The sequence below is a fragment of the Amblyomma mixtum genome, chromosome 10 (genome assembly GCF_055824585.1).
Source record: "Amblyomma mixtum isolate Tamu chromosome 10, ASM5582458v1, whole genome shotgun sequence".
In the NCBI taxonomy this organism is placed as follows: Eukaryota; Metazoa; Arthropoda; class Arachnida; order Ixodida; family Ixodidae; genus Amblyomma; species Amblyomma mixtum.
In genome coordinates, this window is record NC_143021.1 from 161,439,911 (window position 1) to 161,464,039 (window position 24,129).

The 24,129-nt window shown below is 47.8% G+C and overlaps 1 protein-coding gene across 1 annotated transcript in view; it reads right to left on the reverse strand.

Moving 5' to 3' along the window:
• Window positions 1-24,129, reverse strand: part of LOC149327536 (beta-mannosidase-like) — a 201,024-nt gene that overhangs the window by 164,689 nt on the left and 12,206 nt on the right. Inside the window, exons 3-5 of the mRNA XM_089562649.1 lie at window positions 19,564-19,712; window positions 14,861-15,069; window positions 275-357 (exon numbers count right to left, since the gene is read on the reverse strand). Of these exons, the coding sequence (XP_089418775.1) occupies window positions 275-357; window positions 14,861-15,069; window positions 19,564-19,712 (441 nt within the window). The remainder of the gene's footprint in view (window positions 1-274; window positions 358-14,860; window positions 15,070-19,563; window positions 19,713-24,129) is intronic.

The following is a 24,129-nucleotide window of genomic DNA, read 5'->3' on the forward strand; positions in this document are numbered from 1 at the left end:
CAGGGGTCTTTCTTTACCTAGAAAAATAGGAGGTAATTTTTTATCCCGGAAAAAAAGTTTCTTTTTTAACTTGAATCTCTCCTGAATCGTGCATGCGACAGAAGATCGCAGGTGGCGGGATTTATACACCGTTCGATATGTAAGCAGGACCAGGGTGGACGTAAAATCACAAGAAAGGCATGTGCTCTTCGTTGATGCCCCCTGTGGGACAGTGGGCGCTACAAATGCCGGTTGGAAAGCTACAGAGTTATAAAGTAGGCCTCAGGTAACTGACCTTTAATCGTACCTTTCGGTGTAGTCGTCACTAAAATATCTCGGATCAGCACGCCGCTGTACCCCTCCAGTGCAATGGACTTCCTGCAAAATAAGAGAAGCTCATTGCAGTCACAAAATCCGCAAACTTCAACCCCTTCCCCACTCGTAGCTGGTCTTCCGTGCAGTCGCTGAGGAGAATAGCCTCCCATTCTCTATATGCATATGTGCATATCTGCAATTCGGTCGCAATGCGTACACTGAGGGCTTTGTAGCGTGGGGTACTACTGATGTAATTTTTTTTTCTTTGGAGGGTGAGGGAACTGTGTTCGTTTCTCTGGGCCACAGCGTATATTCCTTATCTCTGGTCACTATTTTGTGAGGTGTCGGGTAGATTCTTCTGGCCTCTCTCATAGGGCTAGTTGTCAATGGTACGGCATTGTGCTGACCTCAATAGAGTCCGAATTCGTTTCCGTATCGTGCAATGCGCGGGCTACGATCGGTTAGGGTTGGCTGGTTACTCCGGTTGAAAAGTACTGTGTCGTCATTACTTCCCCTTAACCCAGGTCCCGGCAAAAACACCACGGTGGCAATGATCGGTGGTCGTTTCGCCATGAGATTTAGTGCTGTTCGTGAGCCGTCCTCACGAGGCTACGGCAGGTGTTTTGAGAGTCCGTGACGACTGTTGCTTCTGGCATTGTGGTTATGGCGGAAGCTATCGAGGCTTCTTCCGCGTAACTCGGGTTCATGGTTTTCAGTGAGGCACATTTTGATTAGTTCTTCATTCGGGATCACGACCGTTATCGTCACACGCCGGTTTACGGGGGCTGCTGCGTCCCCGTACGGCGTGTTTGGTTTTTCATTTGACGCCTATTGAAGAGCGACGGTTCGTGTCCGAGCCCCAGATGGGCGTTTTTTGAGAGCGAAAAGCTTTTCTTCTCCTACGCGAGGCCTGCAGGTCATGTGGCTCTTATATTTGACCTCTAACGGGAGGCTCGCCGCTAGAGCATAATCGCACTTGACAGGTGCCTCGTATTCGGTATTGATCTTCATCTCCGCCTTCGTCGCCACAGCTGCGCGCGTGGCAGTCACGTCCGCCGCTGCGCTAGCTACTGCTCGGCCGCTCCTCCTGGCCAGTTGTGGCTTGTGATGTACCACGTGATTCGCTCTCGTGCATCGCAGTCAACTCCGCTACGGCGCCGACCGGCGCTCTCGACGCTCGCTCTCGCACTTGGGAGGCGTGATGCGTCTCGTATTCCCACCCACTGAAACAAGTTGCTCTTTCTGAAGTCTTGAAACAACTGAAGACTTGAAAAAAATTTCCAGAGGACACTTAAGCTCCGTATTAAGTGTATGACGCTGATAGCCTAGTGAGTTAGGCTTTTCGTGCTGAGCAACTGGACACCACTGAATGTATTTCTCATATTTTCCAATTGTTTTAATTATTTGATAAATTACACACTATAAGTTTTCTTAATAACCTTCGTCAAGCATTGGCTTATCATTATGTGCATTTTCACTCCATTGAACGGTCTTTTTTCATATTTTTGATTTTCTGATTTCTTTAATTAATCATTTAAACAATCAATTACAATGATTTCATTACTCTTCATCGCCTATCACACACCAATATATGATCAATAACTAGAATGAAACTACTATCGCGCGATTTTTTTTACTCAGCCCCTGGTTATTTTGGACGCGCGGTGCCGACTACTACTGTGCCGACAGCTATTCGACTGAACGGGCTTTACACGCCATCGCGTAATAAGGGTGAACCAAAGCGAAACCTTGTCTCACTAAGCTTAGCATATCTTTCGCTCTGCATATCCTGGCGCATCTGAGCTGAGCCACAGCCACTTTTTTTTTGCTCTTTATGAGCTTGTATTTCTAGTGCTGCCTTTGTTTGGTATGCGCCAGCATTTTCGTGTTTTCAGATCTGTTTCCCATCTGCTATCACTTAGCACATAAGGTCACAGTTCAGCAAGGCGGAAATTTGGGCGACTAGGTAAGTATTCATGATTTCGCTCACAGAACAACAAGAACGGGACACGAGATGAAAGACTAACACAAACGAGCGTTGACTAACAACTGGTTTTTATTCAAGAACGAAAGGCGTACATAAAGCTCTCGTTGTGTCATTGTGTCGCTCGTTTGTGTCACTCTTTCGCCTCGCGTCCCGTTCTTGTTGCTCTGTGAGCGAAATCATGAAAGTCACAGTATTCATAAATAAATAAAATAGTAAACGAGTTGCGCTCCGGGGGCACCTTTTTTGGTATTAAGGTCACTCTGATGCGAGGTCTTCTCCGGGGATCTCATCCCTTGGTTCAGGAGCTCTCAATGGAGTTATATGCAATCTCTTTAGTTGTGCTTTTCTCGTCCTCATGAGGGATTGTTGCGTTAGTTGTGTGTTTTGTTGCGCCTTCCACATCTCATCCATGCTGTTTTGTATACCCGACTTTAGGACTCTAGTGGTCGACGTTGGCAGTGGTATGTGCCACATTGTACGCTTTCCGCACAGCGATTTATACCCTTTTCTACTACCTTTTTCATTAAGGTTGCGGAACGCTGTACCGTATGCCATTCTCAAGAGGACGAAGGCCTGGATCAGCTTGATCGCCTTATTCTCACGCATGCCATGGTGTTTGTATCGGGTCCTGCTGTTCATGCTTAGTGTTTTGATCCATAGTGTTCGATAGTTTTTTTATTGTGGTGCTGTTACTTCTCCCCTGGGGAATGTACTGGCCCAGAACCTAGATTTGGGACGGTTTCTGGACTTCTTTTTCGTTTACTCGAACCATCACATTCGCAGCTAGCGGTTCTCTTGGGTTCTTGAAGATTAGCAGTACCGACTTCTCCGGGGCACTTTCCAGATTGTTCTCAATCCCATACCTTGAAGCGGAAACCGCTGCTCTTTGAACGCTCATGTTTAGTTTAGTCGTGTTCGTGGACTTGCCCCCAATAGTGATCTCGGTGTACATCGGGTGTTCAATTCCCGGGTTCATCGAGAGTTTGGCTGGTCGGATGTTCATGGCCAGGTTAAACAACAGGGGGGAGAGGACCGCCTATTTCGGGTTTCCAGGTGGGCCCAGGGCCATTGGAACTGACGATTTCGCCTTGGTTTATGACTTGAGGAAGTTGAGGACGTAGTTGTACATTCTGATTCCGCAATTGGTGTTTGCTAGACTTTCCAGAATACCTTCTTGGAGAACGTTATCGAACGCTCCTTTGAAATGTAGTGACAGATCTGCTCTGGTTTGGTGTCTCTTCGGTTGCTCTAGAATGTCCTTGCAGAGGTGGTGGAGAATATCGAGTGCTGAAAGGTAAGGTCGGAAGCAGCATTGCATGTCGGCTAGCATGTGATGCGTGGCGTCATTCTCGTGTTGACTACTCCAATTGACACAGTCTCCGCCTTCACCTCCTATATGGCTACTGTACCGTATAGCTTAGAGTTTGGTCTACCCTGGTACTTGTGACGTGCACACCACACTGTCGAGGGATTTGCGGAACGCGGCGTGTCGGCAGTGGTGCGTCAGACATCGGAGCGCCGTGCGTGCCAGCCCCGCGTTGCGCGTGTGCGCGTGCGTAGGGTGTGCGCGAGGCAGGCACGAGGAGCGGATAGCTGACATGTCAGCAAACCGAGGTGTAAATGGAGACACCCTAGCACAAGTCTGGTCGTTCAAGCGTGGAAGTGGCAACTGTCGGACGTTGGATCCGAGCTGCCGGTGACCTCCCTTGAATAACCAACGCAAGACCATTAAGCCTCATTCAAGCGTGGAGGTGGCAGCCGTCAGACTTCGGGTCTGTGCTGCCGTGGACTTCCCTGAATCAACGACGCAGGCCTACTGCATCCAATTCGAGGTCGGAAGAGACCGCAGCCAAGGCCTCCTTGGATAGGTTGCACAAGGCTACGGTGTTTGTGGAACGCCGTCGACAGGGCCTGCCTACAGTTTTCCTGCTGCAGCTGCCCAATTCTTGGGAGTGACTGACAAGAGTTTGTCAGCGTCTCGCGTGTCATCTCCATTCCTCATATCCTGGCTCTCTGGACGCAACGCCAGCGAGGCATCGCAACTGGTTGGTTTAGGTTTATTTTAAAAAAAATGGTTGAGGCTTAACTTGGTTAAGCCTGGAGAATGCGAAGCATCATCGTGTTGCGTAATTTGGAGGCGCACAACCACAGCGACGGGGCGAGACACGATCGACACACATCATCGTGTCACGTGGTGTGGCATCATCGTGTCACGTGATTTGGAGGCGCACAACCACAGCGACGGCGCGAGGTGGGCCCCCGTTTCTCCACTGTTGTGACGTCATCGTGCCACGTGGTGTGACGTCATGTATCACGTGATTTGGAGGCGCACAACCACAGCGACGGCGCGAGGTGGGCCCCCGTTTCTCTACTGTCGTGACGTCATCGGGTCACGTGGTGTGACGTCATGTATCACGTGATTTGGAGGCGCATAACCACGGTGAAGGGCTGAAGTGGTAGCTAAAGTAGTATGCTTCGCATAAAACCAGTTACGATGCGTTGCTGGCGTTGCGTCCAGGGAGGCGGTGGTAGAGAGCCAGGAGATATGGATTCCTCATCTCCTGGCTCTCTACCACCGCCTCCCTGGACGCAACGCCAGCGACGCATCGCAACTCGCCAACCCGCGTCTGTGCTACCTGCAAGGCATTCCCGCTCCACCTGGGAGCTTTGTAGCCGGTGAACTCTCTCCCTTTTATCCCTAGTGTTGTACGCGTTTCTAGTGTGTGTTTTCCTTGGTATTTTCGTTTCTTTTATTGGCTCCTTTCCTTTAAAATATAAAGACGGTTTCGTTTTGTTTTGTTTGATTCCTTTGCTTTTTTCATCGAACCTGCATTCGAAAGCGTTCCTCTTCAGCAGTCGGGGACGCGTCCATCCGATTCGCGACAGAACTCTTCGTGGAAGTACGCGGGTGTCTGTGATTATGTTTTTCCTTGAGGGTGTCGTTTATATCTTGATTTGTCCCTTCGGCCGGGTGTATGATCTTGATGAGTGTCGCATGCGATTTGCCCGCTGTTGGCGTCTATCAGGACTTTAAGGAGGCTTCACGTTTTGGCCACTCCTTGTGTCCCTTGTAGTCCATCGCATAACAAGTGCCAGTTTTGTCTCGCTAGGTTGATAGCGTATGTTTCGTCTTTTCTGTTGGTCTTCGATTTTTGCCACGAGCTTTCTATTGTGCCGTTGTCTCTTTCACCGCTTGGTTTCGCGTCCCACAAGTGGAGAGGCTGAGGGTGTACCGCTGGACACTCTTCCGCCGTGGTGTTTATTTCTACTAAGTGCGCTTTGAATCTTTCCATATTGTCTATCACCCATTTTTTGATGAAAAGTCCACGCACCTGTTCAGTGAAAGCCTAGGCAAGATAAATGGCCAGAAAGCAGCTCTGTATTTGAAACGCAATAAGAACGTTGCTTTCAAAAAGGGGACGACAGTGCTATTCGTGTTGTGCTTAGAAGTTGATCAGGAGCTTGGGAAGCTAGAAAAGCTTGACGCTACCCTTTCTAATTGCAGGCAGGAAGTTGGGTGTGCTGGCTGTGCCAATCATTAACTAAAATGGCTAAATAAGGCTACGTGGTGACACGCGCACGTGGTGTCTTCTTCGTTTGGTTCCGTGTTTCCAGCGCTACATTATCGTCCTCATCAACCAACTCGCCGCAACAACTACCCTTGTCAATTCATTTCTAGTTCAACTGGCCCTATCGTATGTGTCCCAGCCAGTGCTATTGGCACTCTGCCGCTGATCGCTGGAGCCACGTGTAAACAAGATTCCTGTCATACTTCATGAGTTTGCATATAGTCCCTAGGAACGTCAGCCTTACCTTTCAGGGATTCATTCCTTCTGGGGATCATAGAAACGGGCATGCAAAACACTGATATTACAGTTGCATCGAAAAGCACAATTTTACCGGAAACGACAAGAATTAAACCTACAAGAAGCCGCAGCACTGGACACAGCCAGACGCCAACTTCAGCAATACCTTCGTTTTGCAGACCAAACCACTGAATTCTTGTGGCAGCAGCTCGGACACCTCCTTTCGTGTGTGCCTACCAGGCCTCTGGCGCTAAATGGACCCATCTACATTCCTGATAAAGTTGCTCTGAGAGAAAGTGTGCAGAAGGTCTGAAGTCCGAACTTCTCCGCGGAGACAAAGAATCGCCCCAAGAGCTGCTAACCCAGGTCCTCGGATGATGGGGGTCTAAGAAAATAATAGGCACGATCCTGGCATATTTTGTAATAATATAAATCTATTCGGCAGGAAGACCGAAACCATAGTTGATTGAGCCGCCGTGGTGTTTCAGTGGTTATGGCACTCGGCTGATGACCCGAAAGATGAGGGTTGGAACCCGGTCGCAGCGGCCGAATTTCGATGGAGGCGAAATTCTAGAGGTCCGTGTACTGTGCGATGTCAGTGAACGTTCAAGAACCCCAGGTGTTCGAAATTTCCGGAGCCCTTCACTCAAACTATGGCTCACTCAAACTCAGGCTATGAGGCACGCATAGCGTGCCTCATAGCTCTCGAATGATCTCCCTTACAACACATTGTCTCTAACTGACCCTGGAGAGTTCAAAAAACGTCTATGTATGCATTTATCGCCCAAGTATTGTACGAAATGTACCACAGTTTCATTTGATATTAAAGTTGTTTTCTGATGTGGTTTGGTTTGGTTTGGTTTATGGCGTTTAACGTCCCAAAGCGACTAAGGCTATGAGAGACGCCGTAGTGGAGGGCTCCGGAAATTTCGACCACCTGGGCTTCTTTTACGTGCACTGACATCGCACAGTACACGGGCCTCTAGAATTTCTCCTCCAAAGAAATTCAACCGCCGCGGCCGGGATCGAACCCGCGTCTTTCGGGTCGGCAGCCGAGCACCATAACCACTGAGCCACCGCGGCGTACCACTCCTTCTGTTGCCCCTGGTTACCTCTTTTTCGCATATTCCGGTTTCGCATATCTTTATTTTATACCTTCACGTTCGTTTTGCACCAACGTCATGTTTCTTTCGTCTATTTGCTTTGTACTGCATCCGTTGTACCGTTATTGTGGTTTATTATTTCCGCACATTCCTTTTTCTGATATGCCCCCCTTACCCAATACTCTTCAGGGCCTGTGAGGTACAAATAAAAAAATAAAATGAATCACTCCCTTCTGCAAAGGGCTTAGGTTCTCTCAGATAATGAATGGCAGTTTACCACTATGCCTCAAGAGAAAAGTATGCTGCAGCTGTAACTTACAGCTACTCATCTATGGGGCAGAAACGTGGAGGCTGACGAAAAGGTTCAGCTTAAAATAAGGACAACGCAGCGAGCTATGGGCAGTAAAATGTTAGGTGTACCGTTAAAAGACCCGAAGCGGGCAAAGTGGGTGAGGAAACAAACAAGGGTTAATGGCATCCTAATCAAAATCAAGAGGAAGAAATGGGCTTGGAAAGGGCATGTAATGCGAAAGCAAGATAACGTCTGGTCTTTACAGGTGGCGTAATCGATCCCAAAGAAGCAAGAGTAGTAGGGGGAGGCAGAAAGTTAGGCAGGCGGATGAGATTATGAAGTTCGCGGGGGTACGGTGGCCGCAGCCGGCAAAGGACAGGGCTGATTGAAGAGACATGGAGAGGCCTTTGCCCTGTGGTGGACGTAGTAAAGCTGATGACGATGATAGGTTGTTCACATTTTGTCGGCAGAATTTCCCCACACCAAATAGCAGTAATTAAGCGTGCTGCGGCAATAGTACAAGTACACTCGACAAATTCTTGAAGGAAACAAGAAACACGACGTTTAGGGGCCCGCCCGGGTCCCTTGATCACATAGAGCGCTGCATGGAACGATGGTGGCTAAAGTACGGTCAAAATTGCGCAATGACCAATTGCAGATTTCTCGAAGATCGCAAATGTTCTGTTAAGAGAATGCTTCGTGTTATGTATACTGAGTGATTCTAAAAGAAGGTGCCATGATAAGTTTTTCTCTTTGGTGATCACAGATGCTTCGTCCCCATCAGTAGTGTGTGCTGTCGGCGTGTAGTTCCGCCAAAGCCTTACAAGTAGAGATGCCGTTCATGATGTCATTCTGATGGTCTTTGAGTCTTCGCTAGAAGTTTCCCGTTTTGCCTTGACATGGTACCTTGTACATGACGCCAGGGTATCTCGAGAGGCCTGGACGGTAATTTCCCGGACCAGCTGTTGTTTTGGTTGGTTTCGTTTGTTTACGGGGTTTAACGTCAAAAAGCGCCACGGCTATGAGGGACGCCGTAGTGAAGGGCTCCGGAAATTTCGACCACCTGGGGTTCTTTAACGTGCACTGACATCGCACAGTACACGGGCCTCTAGAATGTCGCCTCCATCAAAATTCGACCGCCGCGGCCGGGATCGAACCCGCGTCTTTCGGGTCAGCAGCCGAGCACCATAATCAGTGAGCCACCGCGGCGGCTGCTGTTGTTTTAACTTGCTAGCAGGCACATGAGAAATGTGGACGCCATAGCCTTTCAAAATGCGTGAAAGTACTTCGCTCACCCCGGAAATATACGCATTACTCGCTCACTCGGTTTCTGCGTTTTTCTGTTCTTCTTCAAGTCTAGAAGTATGAGTGGAGCGCTCTTTGCTTTTCAGTAGCTGCTGAGGGTTTCCAGTTGTTTCACACATCTTGTTGCACTTTGCGATTTCGCATCAGCGTTTTGCTCGAGCTTAGGATTAACGTCCGCCTTTGTCCAATAGGATGTGCTGACTGAAAATTCAGGTCTTTTCTAGTGTGCGTCTGTTTTCGATGCACTGAGGTTTCAAGCGTGCACAGTGCTTATTCCTCTGGACGAAGACATCCAGAAAATAAATTTTCTGTTAATTTGTTTTTCGATGATAAATTTTACTGTTGGTTGGGGTGAGTTTAGATGTCGTAGGAAAGGCTCTACGCCTTCGCGATGCATAATGCTGATACAGTCGTCCAAGTAGCGCAGGAACAATTTCGGCGCCGTTTATAACGTTTATAACGTTTATCACAAGAGGACACGACAAATAAATAAATGAATAAAGCCGAACAGAATAATGGTCGAGTTGCGGAATCGAACCAGGGTCTTCGGAGTGCGAGACGAGCACGCTACCACTCCGCAATGCCAGATCGATGGTTCGGAATGAACAAAGAGGCGCCTAGTAAATCCGGTCTCTTCGTTCAGTCTCATCTTCCTCCCTTCCCGTTACGGCAGAGGTTCAGGTGTCCAGCGAGATATGTGAGACAGATACATTTCCTTTCCTCAAAAACCAATTTACGGACGAGCAAGGCGTAGAGCCGAACGGGCGATGGCGTTTTGTGGACTCGCTGGCAGCGTTGCAAGGCGCTGTTCCGTTCCACTCTTAGACGCGAAGCTTGATAACTACACATCAGTGACACAAAGAGCAACACCGTGCTTAACGCTTTCGCCTCACCGCACTTTAGGTAAACAAAGTGCCCCCCTGAATTTTTTTCACACCCTTTGAAAAAATAGGCTTCGCTTAGGCTTATGGGGTTTAACGTCCCAAAGCGACTAAGTCTATGAGAGACGCCGTAGTGGAGGGCTCCTGAAATTTTGACCACCTGGGGTTCTTTAACGTGCACTGACATCGCACAGTACACGAGCCTCTAGAACTTCTCCTCTAATCAAATTCAACCGCCTTGGCCGGGATCGAACCCGCGTCTTTCGGGTCAGAAGCCGAGCACCATAACCACTCAGCCACCGCGGCGGCCCTTTGAAAAAATAGGCAGAATAGAAGTCCACTTGCAATGACGTAAATAATTTTTATTGCAACTTTTCAACAAAACAAAAATTCAGGGGCACTTTGGGTGTCTAAAGTGAGTATAGGCGAAAGCGTTTTCCGCACCACTTTGAGTGCCTCTGTGCCACTGGTGACGTCACCACTGCATCATGTCACACATAATTAATGACTATTTACTAAGTAATGAGTACTAATTAAGGGCTAATTGCTGATTAGCGACAAAAAATTCAGGGGGGCACTTTGTTGCCCTAAAGTGCGGTGAGGCGAAGCCTTAAGTGCGGTGTTGCTGCTTGCGTCACTGATGTGTGGTTAGGATGTTAAGCTTCGCCTCTAAGAGTGAAACGCGACAGCGTCTTGAACGCTGCCAGGGAGTCCACAGAACGTCATCGCCCGCTCGGCTCTACCCCTGGCTCCTGGGTAAATTGGTTTTTGAGGAAAATAAATGTATCTGTCTCGCATATATCGGCGGACACCTGAGCCTCGCCGTAACGGGAAGGGAGAAAGATGGGAGTGAACCAAGACACCGTATTCACTAGACGCGCCTTTGTTCATTCCAAACCATCGAGATGGCATGGCGGTTAAGCATTCAAAAGCTACACAGAATTTTCGCCGTCTTCATCTGGTCGTCTGACTGGGAGCGCTGCAGCCGGACCAACCTGTTCAGACGGGTACAGGAAGGTGGGCTGGGACTGGGCCATTTGTTTCTTCGGCAGCTGGTGAATCGTTTCTTGTTTTCTCGGGACACAAGAGACCCGTTTTTGCGCACCGTATGCCAAGTTAGGCTGCGGCGCCTGCTGCCGGAGTACGTTGTCGGAACTGCTGAGGTTTACAGTAGGGTCAGCGGTTTTTACCGGGAAATCGTTGCTAGTGTAAGGTTTCTTTCCGCGCGGTTTTCTGATGACTTTCTGTCCACTGTGAAACGAAAGAAACTGTACCGTGCTTTGTGCGATGTAGTTTTCCCCGTGCCCTTGTACAGGGCCTTGTACAGTGGAGGCCAGGCAAAGATGTTTTAAAGAGAGTGAAAAAAATGCAGGTGCCGCCAGGAACAAAAACCTTCTTTTTTAAGCTGCACACCGGAACCTTACCGGTTAAAAAATTTTTAGAGGGAAAGGAATTCTTTTTACCCTGGGGATCTCACTGTTTGATTTGCAGGAAGCCGGAAACAATAGACCATGTTTTTTTACACTGTTGGGAAGGGGTTTATTTTTGGGATGTGTTGCAGCGAACCTCAAAGAAAGAATTTCCGCTAGACCCGTACGGCATTCGGTATTTATCTGTTGAAAATGAGGATGGGGTGCCTTTCGACTTAATAATGCTGGCAGGCTTCCACTGTATATGGCGCTCCAGAATGGTAGGCTACCATTGTGACCGAGACGCAACACCTGCCAGGATTTACTTTCGCGAAAATATGGACATGTTTCTGGCCATTCAGACGGCCGCTGCGGACCCTCCGGAGTGGCTCTCAAAACTAGAGCCGCTCTGTACATTGCCTGAATTTTAATTAGATGAAGCCAGATTCATGCTGGCTGACCACGAGTCGTATGTACATAGCGTTTATTGTGTTTTGTTGATTGTTTGTTTTGTCCAATTTTCTTTGCAAAAGCCAGGCAATAAAGAAAAAAAAAGATAGCATGGCGGAAAGGGTAGCGTGCTCGTCTCGCACTCCGGGGACCCTGGTTCGATTCCCCAAATCAACGAATTTCCTACAGGGTTTTATTTATGTATGTGGTCGGACTAGAAAGATTATGTGGGCTAATTGGTTAATTATGCATATACAAAACTCAGTCTCACTTACTTAGAGCATCACTGTATCATCCCTTTAATTGGTTGCATGGTTACTAGTCGAAGTACAATTAGCCGCGTTTGAAATTCGCGCACTGCGAAGTCACGACCGTTTCGACCAACTGAAAGCGTGACATTTCTGTCGATAACTCATGCTTACAACGATGAGGCATTAAAGGCTTCCGCCTTAAAATTCAGAGGGGCACTTTGTGGACCTAAAGTGCGGTGAGGCGAAGCCTTAAGTGCGGTGTTGCTGCTTGCGTCACTGATGTGTGGTTAGGATGTTAAACTTCGCCTCTAAGAGTGGAACGCTACAGCATCTTGCAACGCTGCCAGGGAGTCCACAGAACGCCATCGCCCATTCGGCTCTATGCCTTGCTGGACGGTAAATTGGTTTTTGAGGAAAGGAAATGTATCTCTCTTGCATATATCGGTGGACACCTGAACCTCGCCGTAAAGAAAGGGAGGACGATTGGAGTGAACGAAGACGCCGTATTGGCTAGAGTTTATTCCAAACCATCGAGCTGACATGGCGGAATGGTTGGCGTGCTCGTCTCGCACTCCGGAGGCCCTGTTTCGATTTCCAAACTCTACCAATTTCCTACTCGGTTTTATTTATTTATGTGGCTAATTGGTCTTTACCATAGTTCTAATGCCATCCATCATGTCCTGTCACTCACCTGTCAAGTGATGGAACTCTCTAGAATGTTCGACACAATGTATATGAAACGTATAGAAACGTCTAACTATTAATGATGGTTAATGATAGTTAAGCATGACTTGCACATTTCGTGATTCTAGTTATTGTATGCTTAGTGATAGTTAATGCGACCTTAAATAGTACACTGATTAATTAATGTTACTTAAGGTACAGGCGCAGTGCACAGTCCCACATGCCACTTCTGAACTACAACTAATTACCAATCAGTCATTTAGTACAATGATATAACCTTTATATTATGTTCCGATGTCTTTCTATCGCACCCGATTAAGTATCGATTGGCTATTGATTGGCATATGCCCGTATAAGGCATGCATCCGAAATGCGGACACATCTGCTAACACGTCTTGGTGACGACAGTATGAGGCATTAAAGGCTCTCGCCTTAATAACATTTGCGTCTTGACCTCAGCTCGCAGCGTCCCCTGAAAGGGGTTCAACGTTGCCTACGATGAGGTAGCGCGGTAGAAGGGACATTCCAAAAGGAGCGGTGAATGCGATCGTCACGTGAGCTACGCCCTAACCGTACGAGTCATCGAAGCTCTCATTCCTATTCTTCACAGCCCATCCTCGTCACCGCAGGTGATTCAGTGATTGCTCTGAACCACCAGCGAGACGCCCAAGTTGTGTAGTCCGAAATAAAAGTAATAATGCTAACTTAATTCTGCCATTTACGTCGGGCATGATGGTCTGCTCCGCAAGAGCACTCATTGGCTCGTGAGTGCCCCAGGCAGCAGGTAGCTTACATGGTACCACTTAAAGAATGCGTAAATTCTGGTATTGCAAAGATATAAAAAGTAACAAACTGACCAACACAAAACTGCTAAAGTAATCTCGCAGTGCTCATTAACGTAAAAAATAAACAGCGCGGGTGAAATGGCGGATTGTCCAAGCAAAGTTAACATCCCGAAGGGGATATTCGAACAGCGTATCTATTTTCAAAATTTATCACTCCTGGTTTCGCTTTCTCGAACAAGTTCTTCGGCATATATTCCGGCAGCTGATGAAACAAAGAAGTAACAAGCTCATGCAGCATTTTTTCGCAACATGTAGAAAATCATAGAGCAGTATTCTATTCTGCGCCCCTCAATGAACTTACTTCTTGTTCTGGATGCAAGCAGGTGATCATGTTTAACCATCTGCCCATCTCTCTCTCTCTGTGCGTGCGAGCGCGCGCGCGCGTGTGTGTGTGTGTGTGTGTGTGTGTGTGTGTGCGCGCGTGCCTGCGTGTGTGCGTGAGTGCGTGCGTTACACAGTCTTCCAGTTGCTGCATATTGATGGCATTCATGGCATCTGAGAAATGTTTAACAGCCCTTCAGTGATACATGTACCACTTATTTTTAACCACTATTATGTGCGATCTGCCCAACTTCTCCTGAGGAGCAGGTATTCCGTCTATAGTTATTATTTTAACCATTATTATGTGCGATGTGCTTAACTTCTTCCTGAGGAGCAGGTATTCTGTCGACAGTTATTATTTTTAGCCATTATTATGTGCGATGTGCCGAACTAGGCAACCTCGTGTTGTAGGAGTATTAAGAAAATTTCAGCGAACATTACCAACTAAAACAAAGATCGCAATATATCATGCTTTATTCGAGTCTTACATTAACTACTCTAATTTGGTGTGAGGACCACAAAATAAACTTCAAAAATAAAACTTCTGAAATTGCAGAAGGCTGCATTGACAGCCGTAGCGATGTATGTCACACATTAGCTCCCATTTCTCAACATAGCACATAATGAAAATCGAAAAATATATGAATTTCGCATTCTTAGGTCCTATAAAGTTCAAGTTAAGCAAAACAATATGTTATTTAGAGACATCTCTAAATTACATGAAAATCCTTCAAATTACACAACACGATGCCGCGAACACTGGCATGTTCCACATCCGCGCACAAACTATGGCTTTGGAACACTTTACTATGCCTTGCCATACACATTACATAAATTTGAAGTTGCACAATAATACATTACCAGCTCTTCTTTTTCTTCTAAAATCTTAAAAGAACTTTATTTCTAATGCACCTGTATATTGATTGCACGAGTACCATTATAAAGTGAATATGTAATAATGTCTTGTATTGTCGTATTTGCACAATTTTTGTTGTACTGTACTGCTTCTGGTTGATTTTTGTCGTATGTTATCTTTTAGTGTAATCTGTGTTTTCTGTCCTGCACTACCGGTATAATAGGGTAATGGGAGCTTTGTCAAGCTGCTCTTGAGCGGCTTTTACTCCCGTACACCTCAAACATGTATGTAAACATGCTTGTTTGAAATCAACTCAAACTCAAACTTCTTTCTGAGGAGCAGTTGCTTTTTAAAATGAAGCTCCCTCACTGCTCACCAGATTCCGGCGGAAGGGAAGGAGGGCCCCCAGTCCCAGCTGAAGGAGCAGGGCATCTTGCGGATCAGATTTACGTGGCACTCCCCTTGCTGCTCGGCAGGCGGACACTCCGGGTAGACCGGGTACGAGCTGCGCATGCGCTCCTCGTGCGTCCAGTTTGCGTACAGCACCGGCGACTCGCAGTTCACCGCCACAAGGTTGCCCTCCGGCTGGACACAGGTCAAGACAGACTTTGTATTATGCACTCTTCTATTCCCACCTAAGCTATTGTTTCCTTCTCTGGGGCAACACAACGGTATCTAACGCCCTAGAAATGCAAACATTGCACAAGAAAATGCTTCGTGCAATTGTCATCGGGTCGTACGATTCGCCGACTAGACACATTCACGTACATTTTAATACTATTTCTCTCAACAAATTATTTTATTTTTTATGTTTTTTATTTCAGATACTGTCAATCCCATTGGCATTTTTACAGGATGGGCGCATAGTAAAAAGGTACAAATCGAATACAAATGGAATGGAGTACATTAAAAATACTGTTGGTTACAAATAAATACATGAGTAAGGGAAAAAAATACAGCTAACAAGAAATAAAACACAAAACGAGTGAACATGTTTCACAGGAAAGGGTGCAACTTTATACATTGTAAGTAATCTGTTCATACTGATGCTGTTATATGAAGTCAAATGAGTGGTCTGCTTGTCTAATCATGTTTTAATTATCACGCAACTGTTCTTCTACCAGCGTTAGAAATTTCTGCAAAGATGTGTTAGTATTTGACTACAGATTTGCATGTTTTTACAAAACAGTGATAAAAAAGGGTGATTCATTTATTTCTCAGGTTGTACCAATGACATGTCGCCACTGATCGTACGACATCAGATTGCAGTGTAGGTGTGCACTACCAAAATGCGGAACTAACTATAGATTTTGTATGCTAAGGTATATCCTGCCAAAGTTCCTCAATACCTCATTCAGTGACCAAGTGAATAATATGCCTTTGTCTGCCATCCGGAAAAGCTTTATCTAGCAATCTGTGCTACAGTGATGCGAAGTGTCTGCGTGTACTATGCCACTCTGTGTAATAACCTCTCTGTCTTTTACTATAACTATTGCTGCGAGTTGTTTGATATCTGTTTCCGAAAACATTGTTGTTCACAAGCGCACTTGTATCCACTTTTAGCAGTGTTTTCTTTTTTATTTTTCCTCGTGCCAACTGCTGAATTGTAAGAGCGGTGAGGCCCGTCAAGCGGTGTATCATTCACTGCTTTTTTCTCACCATCCCCAGTTTGCATGTACAAACTGAAATAAAGATTGTTTGGTTGAAGCCTGCTGTGCTCATCAGTGGCATAGATTCAGAGGATAAAGCCAGGTGGCAGCTTTGGCCTGTCAGCCAGCGCACTACTAATCCGCCCACCTCACCCTCCTGCTTGTGGCTAGCGAGCAATCATGTCGAACTGAGAAAAAAAATCAGACCTGCATTATTTCGTGCCAAATATGAATCTTGCTCCACGTAAAACATCTGCATAGGCAGCACATTTCGGGCTTGCATCACGCGCGTTTGAAAAGTGCAAAGCCGTTTCGCCTTACTGTCAATCGACGGAGACATCCACTGTCGCTTGCACATTCCCCGTTCTCACGTGTTAAATTTTTTCTCAACCCCAAAAATGACTGGGTGAGGAAACAGCGAAAATTGCAAGACGCTAATCCTTGGGTTCACGTTATTCCATTTTATTTAATGCGCTTATGGTGACTCAGCAGCTCAACAGAAAGTCGAGGTCAGATGTCGCTTAACTTCAGATCCCGAAGAGACTAATTCTGGTTTACATGGCAAGTGTTCTGCTTGAAAAACCATCACCATTTAGTGTAGGAGTTCATGTAAAAGCGCATAAGCAATTCTTAGATTACGAAAGCCTACAAAGCATAGTTTTAACTATCACCCACGGGAGTGTTTCTTTCAAACCTTTTCACACACCTTTAATAGCACTAAGTCCTTACTTAAGCTTTGCACGCCTATAATGTTGCGCCGCGCACTTCACCTCGCTTTCTTCATCCCCTACAATTCACCCGTCCACATGCTCCTGACAGAAGTAGATGCCGTCGAGCAAAAGAAAGTTTATGAAAAGGCGTTTACGCTCTCCTACAGGAGTCTTGTCCACAACGTAGCAAAACGTAGTGGCGTCGTTTTTTATATAGGCCGTATGACCGAACCCGTGCATCTTGCCTAGATTTTCGCACTGTAACGATAATGACACACCAACATGCCCAAGCTTTACCTCGTTTCAGGAAAGCACGCCGCCGAGAGTAAGCCTTGATGGATAGCCTGCACGCTGTCAAGTGCCCTCCCGACAGGTGCTTTCCGAGACGCTGATACCCCTTAATATACCCAAATATTCTTAATAATCCACCTTACTCCGCTCTCTGGGGGTCCTTTGGAAAAATTTGGGGGTGCTTTCGAATATAAGCGGGTGGGCCAGCTTCCATTCTTTCGGTGCCCTATCATTGATCCTCAGGTGGTCACGTTGTGCTGATGACATAACGACATTTTCAAATGTATTCACAGAACGCAGGGAGTCCGACTACTCTCGCAGTGGCGCCGCGGTTTAGCGATGCGCCACTGCCCCGGCAGGTGGGGCTTGTGAGACTCAGCGTGCCTTCCCGAGCTCCCCTTAGGCTCATGCACAGCGCCACAGTGAGAAGATGGCAATTTCGTTTAATTTGCGTGAATTAGTTTTGTTGCCACGGGGTGCAAGTAGCACACAACGCGGTGGGCAGGTTGACACATGTATTGATCAGGTCGTACGGTCACGTGACCTCGATTAGAAATCATTACCTGCCACCGTATGTGGTCTGCTCACTACTCAGTGTGCAGGTTGCCACCTCTAACAGTGGACGGATTGTGATGACGTCACGAGGCCACGCGACCTCAGCCAATCAGGAAATATAGTGACTCAAAAGCCAGAAATTTTTTTGGCGAGATGAAAACCGAAATGCTATGCATACGCGTATAACAAGATATAGCGGCACCTAATGATGAACACTCGTAATTCAAGGAAAACGCAGATGCCGTCTGCATCCGAAGTTATATATTTCTTTAGATTTGGCTCTCCAATCAGCGACCAACCTTTAAGAAAAAATAGATGCCCATTGAAAAAAATAACCTATACTCCACGGCACTTGCCATTAAAACATTCACAGGGTCGCTCTTATTCGTTATCCAAGCCTGCAGTAGATTAGGTAGTCGACAGTTTCTCGCCCAAGGTTGTATCGTCGTATGTCGTAATTGTGGCGTGCGAGCGCAACCAACGGATCTCTACCTCGTGGAGTTATGGCTATGATGTTAAAAGACGTAACACTTATCTCTGATGAGGGCACGCAACGACTGATCTGCAAGCAACACCAATGCCATAAGCCACACGCATAGGAAAAATAACTTTTGCTACTGTAAAAAAAGTTGTAGAGCCACCTCCCGGTAGATGAAAGGAGTGCTAGCTATGGTACTGCTTGAGCCTCTGAGATCAGAGATTCATGGTTCGATCTTTAAGGCCAGCATTAGGAGAGTCTTAAGAAGAATGGACCGCGTCGCGGCGCTGAAGCCTGCAAGCTCCACGCTCCTAAGTAGGCTGGTTGCGGCTGCTACCTGTGTGGGGTCTCAGTTTGTGCCGCTGTCTAACAAGTTGTCAGATATAACGAAGGTGTTTTTTCGCGATTGTTATTCGGAAACTATTCAAGTCTGGACTATTTGATTCATTTGGCGAATCGATTAGGAGGACATTCGGTTCAATATTTAAAAAAAATACGAATACCCGCACACCCCCCGCATATAGCATTTTGGGCAAAATCCCTTTGGGAAATTCGCACTATGGATGAACGGCAGGCTGAAGCGTTCTTCGCAGCAACTGAGTTGAAACACCGACCGCTTATCTGGGAACAAACCTTCAAACACCTGCCCACAGCAATCCTGAAAGTTAGATGCTCTCTTTGGGAGAAAGCCGAGGGTTCCGTCCCTGTACCTCTCCCAGTTGAAATGAGAAACGCTAGAACGATGACACTCCTCGCGAACAGAAATGTACACATGCAGCCACAACTGGCTATGTAGTAGGACAGACTGCATGGTCGAGCACGTTCAGGAAGGCAGAAAACAACAAACTCGAGGACAGAAACTGTCTTTAGTGATCGCAACTGTCTGGGCTCTCCAATACGAATGCAGTGAGCCGAGTCACAAGAAAACAAAATAATTACTGGCCCTGTTACCGATGGCGAAAGCTACCTGCAGGAAGACGGTTGTACCATTCGGCAATGTCAGAGCACATGCGTCGATTCCGGGCAGCTAGAGACACTTTGCCGGAGTGCGACAAGCTTCCGCAGATGGTACAGATTTGAACATTAAAGCTTGTTGCAAAGATTTCAAAATTCTCTTTGGGAGGAGATTAGTTCGAGCATTTCGGACACCGGCAGACCACAAAGCGTGCGGCGAACCAAATTATTAGACAAGGCACCACATGCCTGTACAGATGCGAAAAAAAAACTCTTGGAGAAACAAACACAATTGACGCTTTTCCTTTCCGTAACAGAACTTCTGGTAGGAACTTTGTCGAAGATCTATACTCATGATAAATAGCTGCAGTCTGAGTTGAAAACAGCAACAGCCATTAGCTACCGACGCAGGAAACATACCCAAAACTTGTGCGCGACTCACCTGAAGTATGCCTTTCACGTCCGCTTTGTAGCGGACGAACATGTTGCTGGTGCGGAATAGCAGACGGCCGTTGAAGCTCACGTTGCACACCGTGTCAATGCCATGAGCCACCAGAGAAACGCGGCGTTGACTGAGCAGGTCATCGCCCACTGGGTAAGAAGCGGAGATATGCGATCAGGACGCTCTCTCTAGCGGCCTCTACTGTTACAGCCAGAAGCTGGCAGCAGGCTTCCTCACTTCGGAAGAAATGAATGTAAAACGATAAATTTAAGCACTTTATGCATTCTCAAAAAAAAAAATCTATGCGTAGGAAAGTACGCTGGAGACTTTGCCGGGTATGTCTCCAAGGCCAAGGGGAAGGAGACGGATCAGGCTGAGTCAGTCTGATGGAGAGATCGGGTTAGGCCGACAGGCTGCGATTACAGTACCGTGTTCACCGCACCACTTTCTAATGTGGGCTCGATTGCGTCGTTGTGGGCGATATACAGGATGTATTCTGGTGTCCGCAGGTTACTCCTACGAGCGTGTGGGCTTTGATTGTACCACTGCTCAGGCTTTTCCATTTTTTCCGCTGACGTTCACGAGCTGAGAAATGCGGTGCAAAGCTTCATGAAGTTTTTATTTGCGGGCACTGCCTTTCTGAAACAGGGGTAGCACACACGTTACCTTTTCATTAGCAATCACAGAGTCATTTGTTACCAAGTCTGTCAAAGTAAAGTTAAACGCGAGTCATAGCAAAGCTCTACCAGAACAGTGCCAGTGGGATGTCAGTTCGAGAGACCTTATTCTTGCGCTCGTCTGAAATCGGCTGATGAAGATATCTTACCATAAAAGTTTTCGGCTGAATACAGAACCTCCACTTGAAACTATAATGTGCAAAATATGACCAGTGATTGATCAATGCTGATCACAGGTGACAAAACATCAGGTAGGAAACACTGAAAACATTGCACCAATTTTCTGTAGCGACTGGAAATATATTTCTCAGCTTAAAAGGAAACCGCAAGGTCCCGAAAATGTTGTTTACTCGATCCTTCTGACGCCATAGAGCTGTAAGAAGATAGGTGCACACTCAGGGGGGCTAAAATAGCAAAGAATTGGGCTTATATTCACGGCGTTTCCCTCACACACCTCTTGGGAAATTTTGAAAATTGGTTTTCTCAGTTAGCACAGTAGTCTCATCTGCATAGCCATGTAAGCGGTGGTGTGCATCAGAATAAAGCTGAGACGTGCTTCTAGACAGGGAAGGAGAGGATCATTGTTAGGACCCAGGTTGTAGGTCGTCACAGTCTGGCTGTCGCGCGCAATACAGTAAGCAGTGGCTTCCACCTGAACGCAGTGGAGGGTTTGTGCACACGATGGTCGAATCAAAGGGACAGGTGAAGTGGGTTACGCGTACAGCGAGCCTCCCCGGTAGCAATGGCATCAATTTCGGCAGCAATTTATTTTCCATTAGGGGCGACATGGATTTCATATGGGAGCGGGAAGCCAGGTTAACGATGGGGAGAGTGATGCAATTAAGAGCAGCTTGTTCAAAGATGGATCCTACTGCCTGGTAGAGTACTGATGGCCCTTCTCCTGGTCTCAATGCTGGTAGAGGAGGTGTACGAGGCGTTAAGCGCCCCTCGGAGTATCGAAGCTCACTGGGCGTGCGTAGAGGGCCTTTGAAGGCGCTCTTCTATTATGTATGAGGTGCAAAATCAATTTCATGTGTTTGATGATTACTTAAAATAAGATATGAAATTTTGTTGAAAATTTTACTGGGGGGGGGGGGCTAATGCGTGGACCAGCTGCCTGACTTGGCCATCAGGTAGCCCAGTCTGCTTACTGACATCTCAGCAAGAAAGGGCCTAAGATTACTGTTGTGTCCCCTTATTGCTTTTGTGTGTGTGCGCCCCCGCATCCTCCTCCTAACGACCACTCGCATCCTCCTCCTAACGACCACTCGCATCCTCCTCCTAACGACCACTTGCCCTTCGTCGCACGCTGTCGCCAGATGCCCCCCCATGGTGCGCCCCCGCACCCTCCTCCTGTTTTGGGAAGCCACTCCCTCCCGTGGACGCTTCTCCGCTCCCTCCTTTCTTCGGGCGGCCAGTTCGGCTCCTGCCTCGGTCGACGCTGGTCGCACCCTCATCGGCTTTAAATAAACGAAGTCTTAAAGTACCGTGTGCGTCTTTCGCTGCATTCAACACAGCGACCGGACACGACAGTGGCGACGAGGATGGGATTCGACCCGCGCTACGCAACGCTATTGACAAGCCATGGCTACGCGAGGGTTTCCCAATCAGATACCAGAGTTCAACGGCTCATCGTGGTCATCGTGGGTTGGACGCCTTCAGTTCTACTTTGAAGCTAACAACATCACAGACCCAGCCTTGAAGAGGGCCAACCTGCTGACGCTGTGCGGGGAGCAGACCTACGATACTGTCTGCGCCCTTATTCAGCCAAGCACACCAGCGGCAGTGTCTTACGACGACATCGTAAAAGCGCTGCAAAAGCACTACGACCCAAGGCCATCCGAGGTCTACAGCCGGGCTCGCTTCCAACGACGAGATCAACTGGGAGGAGAAACTGTGAGCGCCTACGTAGCCGCGCTCAAGAAGCTCGCTGCCGACTGCAATTTTGGAACGCTGTCGACAACAGCTACCGGGCAGGAGGGAGACGCAGCTTCTTCTGCTAACACCACCATGCTTCCCTTGGACGTGATGTTACGCGACAGATTTGTGTGCGGACTGAGTGACGAGTCACTGCAGCAGCGCCTGTTCGCTGAGAAGGACCTCACATTCAGCAAAGCTTACGACATCGCCGTTCGAGCGGAGAGCGCCGGTCACCAGCAGAGAGGGATTCGCCGGAACACCGAGCCGGTACACCAGACAAGCAACCAGGTGCGCAAGCCTTCTGTTGTTGTAAAATCGGTCAAAAAGGCACAACGCTGCTGGCGGTGTGACGACCAACACAACCCCCAGGGATGTCGATTCCAGTCAGCCACGTGTAATTTTTGCCACAAGCGAGGGCATATCGAAAGAGCATGCATTACGAAACGGAGACTTGCCAAGATAAAGTCACCTTCCCAGCCTAATCACAGCGTCAACGCCTCAGAGAATACGCCGCTATCTGATCTCCATGGAACAACATCAGCAACACCATCTGTGTTGTACGACCTGAACACCATGAATCTCGGCACGCGACCGAAGATTTTTACAGAAGTAAGCGTACATCACCAGCTGATTAAGTTCGAGGTGGACTCCGGCGCAGCCTGTACTCTGATCAGTGAGGACACGTTCCGAACTTCATGGCCATCTGACGCACCCGCCCTGCAACAAGACGACACGCACCTGCGAACGTGGTCAGGACAGAATCTGCCACTATTGGGCTCTGCCAACGTGCAGGTTAACTACAACGGCCAGACCCATACGCTACCTCTGCTTGTTGTGAAGGGCACAGGATCAAGCCTTCTAGGGAGAAACTGGTTTTCTCCACTAGGCGTGATGATATCCGGCATACACCAGACGCCGAGCCAGAACATGGTTGAGCAACTGCAAGAGAAATACGAAAGAGTATTCTCGGAAGAGATTCCAGGAAACGAAGGGCCCCCGGTCACACTGGAGTTGTTGGACAACGCGCAACCCAAATTTCTGAAGGCCAGGCCGGTGCCGTTTGCTCTCCGAGATTCAGTTGAAAAAGAGTTGGACAAACTGGAGCAGCAAGGTGTCATCGAGCCGACGCAGCATTCAGAATGGGCCACACCACTTGTCGTAGTTCGCAAGAAGAACGGAACCATACGCCTCTGCGGAGACTACCGGAGCACCGTCAATCTTGCGACTAAAGCGTCCTCTTACCCGCTACCGACACCTGAAGAAGTATTCAGTGTACTGCGTGGCGCAAGAGTCTTCAGCACATTGGACCTCACCCAGGCGTATCAGCAGCTGAAGGTGAGCGAGTCAACTGCTGAATTATTGGCAATTAACACACTGAAAGGCTTGTACAAAGTCAAGCGACTGCCTTTTGGCGTAGCTGCAGCCCCGGCCATATTTCAAAAATTCATGGAGACAGTGCTTCAGGGCATCCCAGGAGTTTGTGTCTACCTTGACGATGTCATCATCAGTGGCACTTCCACTGAAGAGCATGCAGTGCGCCTAGAGCTCGTTCTCGAAAGGCTAGCAAACGCTAATTTGTGCATAAGCAAATCGAAGTGCTGTTTTGCGGTGCCAGAGGTGCAATTTCTGGGACACCGAATTGATGCGGAAGGCATTCACCCTACCGAGGACAAAGTGCGAGCGATCACAGAAGCACGAGCTCCAACAAACAAGCAGGAGCTACAGGCTTTTCTCGGACTCTTGACGTTCTACGACCGGTTCTTGGAACAAAGAGCTACCGTGGCCAACGACTTATACCAACTCCTTCGGAAAGATGTGACATGGACATGGTCGCCACGCCATCAGCAGTCATTCGATGCCCTGAAAGACCTGATTCGAAGATGTACAGTCCTCCGCCACTACGACGAAAGGAAGCCTCTGCTTTTGGCTTGCGACGCATCACCGTACGGAGTCGGCGCGGTTCTATCGC